This window comes from Microtus oregoni, unplaced genomic scaffold (genome assembly GCF_018167655.1).
Source record: "Microtus oregoni isolate MIOR12 unplaced genomic scaffold, Mior012 000028F_ref0000031, whole genome shotgun sequence".
In the NCBI taxonomy this organism is placed as follows: domain Eukaryota; kingdom Metazoa; phylum Chordata; class Mammalia; order Rodentia; family Cricetidae; genus Microtus; species Microtus oregoni.
In genome coordinates, this window is record NW_024543087.1 from 24,035,865 (window position 1) to 24,038,491 (window position 2,627).

The following is a 2,627-nucleotide window of genomic DNA, read 5'->3' on the forward strand; positions in this document are numbered from 1 at the left end:
TTTTTGCCCTGAGTTTGATACATTCTTTTCCTCTCCCAAGGATCTTCGACAAGTGTGTGTTGGGGGCGAGGAGGGCAGGGGCGGGGTGCTGTCTTCTCATTTGGTGGCAAGGCCGTCCTATTTATCTACGTGAGCTCTGGGCTTACTGCCTTTGCTGACAGCTCCGTGGATCTTTGGATGGGAAACACCGGTTCTCCTTTGAACAATTGGGGATGAAAACAGGGGGCACGAAGAGTTTCAGTTTTTTTTTCTGGAGACAATGTAAAGCCCGAGTCCCCGGTCCTGAGCTAGCCTCTCTGTTCGGCCGTCTTTCTGTCCCTCATACCTCTCCCCGCCCCCATCAGGGACGCTCCGGTTTCCACTACTCGCGAGCTGGCAGGTGCGCCCCCCTCGACTTCCCTGCTGCTGATTGGCGCCCAGGTTGGGGAGTCGCCGCCCCGCGCTTATGTCAGAGTGCGTGCGGTCCCGGCCCACCTCGCCTTTGAACTTCGCCGCTTTTGGCTGCAGTTCACCAGCCTCCCCGCATTCTCAGCCAGGTGCAGTGCTAGGCAAAGCAGCGCCTGGAAAGCTACGGGAGGGGGGGAGCCACGGCCAGAGAAGCCAGGGGAAAGACGGGAAGGAGAGAAGGCGAAGGTGAAGAGGGAGAGAAGGAGGAGCCTCCTGCCCTCGCCAGAAAATTACCTAGCCACTTAATCCCAAGACTCTGGTACTTGGGCCCCAATCTCTGGTGCCCACAGACTCCAGGCCGAACGCCCTCTCATCCCCGCTGCCCTTCCTACCCTTCGGCCCCCTGGGGGCTACCTGGGTGCTGGGACTGGCATGATCAGTTGAAAACTTTGCAGGGTCAGCTCTTCTCTCTGACTCCCTCTCTGCGACTCCGAGACGAGGGGAGTTCAGAGTCCCAAGCTCAGGACGGACAGAAAGACAGACGGCCAACAGCGCCCAAGCTCGCCCGCAGAGCCCCTGCATTCCCCGCCCCCGCCCGCCTTGCCGGGACCATGTCCAAACCTTCAGACCACATCAAGCGGCCCATGAATGCCTTCATGGTATGGTCCCGGGGCCAGCGGCGCAAGATGGCCCAGGAAAACCCCAAGATGCACAACTCGGAGATCAGCAAACGCCTAGGCGCCGAATGGAAGCTCCTGTCCGAGGCAGAGAAGCGGCCTTACATCGACGAAGCCAAACGACTGCGCGCCCAGCACATGAAGGAGCACCCCGACTACAAGTACCGGCCAAGGCGCAAGCCCAAGAACCTACTCAAGAAAGACAGGTATGTCTTCCCCCTGCCCTACCTGGGCGACACGGACCCGCTCAAGGCAGCCGGCCTGCCCGTGGGGGCTTCCGACGGCCTTCTGAGCGCGCCCGAGAAAGCCCGGGCCTTCTTGCCGCCGGCCTCGGCGCCTTACTCCCTGCTGGACCCTGCGCAATTTAGTTCCAGTGCCATCCAGAAGATGGGTGAAGTGCCCCACACGTTGGCCACCAGCGCGCTGCCCTACGCGTCCACCCTGGGCTATCAGAACGGCGCCTTCGGCAGTCTCAGCTGCCCCAGCCAGCACACGCACACGCACCCGTCCCCCACCAACCCGGGCTATGTGGTGCCCTGTAACTGTACTGCCTGGTCTGCCTCCACCCTGCAGCCCCCTGTCGCCTACATCCTCTTCCCAGGCATGACTAAGACTGGCATAGACCCTTATTCGTCAGCCCACGCTACGGCCATGTAACCCCCAGCTTGGCCCGGAACTGAAGGGTGGCATGGAAGCAGAGAGCTGCAGCCTTTCCCTTGCACCTAGTCTGGCCTGCAGACGTCTCTGGGACAGGCCTGTCGCTACCCTTTGCCTATCCTAGACTCTGCCTCTCTCTTCCGGGGGGGAAGGGAGGGGCCGTCCTCCTGGACCCAAGGCACAGACTTGTGCCCGAAATTTCCAAACATTAAGACAGCTACACATCTGCCCCTCTCCCGACTCTCCCAAAGCAAGTCTCTGACTGTAACCTCTTTGGACAAAAAAGTAGGCAGTTTTGCTTTATTTACGTCCCCTCACTCTCCTCGGATAGGCTTTGGACTCGGAACTCCCAGATCCTGGTATTATATCTAGAATATGCGTATATATATTTTTCCTTTCCCACTGAAGAAAAGAGCTGAGTCTCGGTGCTGTGCTATCAGACACAGCTAGGCACCATTTGCTCTTCTTGTGTCGGGAGAGAAAGGCTTAAAAGTTTAAAACTTCAGGAAGGGAGACCTTTCTGTTTAAAACCATACTATGGTCGTGTTTGCTTCGATAAAGAGAAAATAAAAAGGACCCACATGGCTTTTCACTTTGTGTAACGCAGTACTCCTAGACACCTAAGCTTACTTTTAGACAGAATGTCAGGTTATGAAGTCAGGAAGTAGAAAGTGAACGAAAACTTAAAATAATAAAAACATCCTCCATGGTCATAAATGTCTTGACAATGTCTTGGAAATGTACCTAGAAGGATTTTACCTCGTTCCTCTGTTCATTTGTTGAACAAAGACGTTTTGAATAAAGACAATCTGTCATTGCGAAAAGTAACCTTTGATGTGCATAAAATCAAGTTAGGAGGCTTAGGTTCAAAGAGTCTTCCTCCAAACTGAGAGAACCTAGAGGGGC

General features: G+C 55.7%; 1 protein-coding gene across 1 annotated transcript; it reads left to right on the forward strand.

Moving 5' to 3' along the window:
- The first annotated feature begins 632 nt into the window (after positions 1-632).
- On the forward strand, positions 633-2,418 carry Sox14 (SRY-box transcription factor 14). Its single transcript, XM_041677510.1, has one exon. The coding sequence runs from the start codon at positions 999-1,001 to the stop codon at positions 1,719-1,721; it is 723 nt and encodes a 240-aa protein (XP_041533444.1). The 5' UTR covers positions 633-998; the 3' UTR covers positions 1,722-2,418.
- Positions 2,419-2,627: the final 209 nt, after the last annotated feature.

What these genes read in the sequence shown, in the direction of transcription:
- Sox14 (XM_041677510.1), top strand. Translation starts at nt 999, where the DNA reads ATGTCCAAACCTTCAGACCACATCAAGCGGCCCATGAATGCCTTCATG.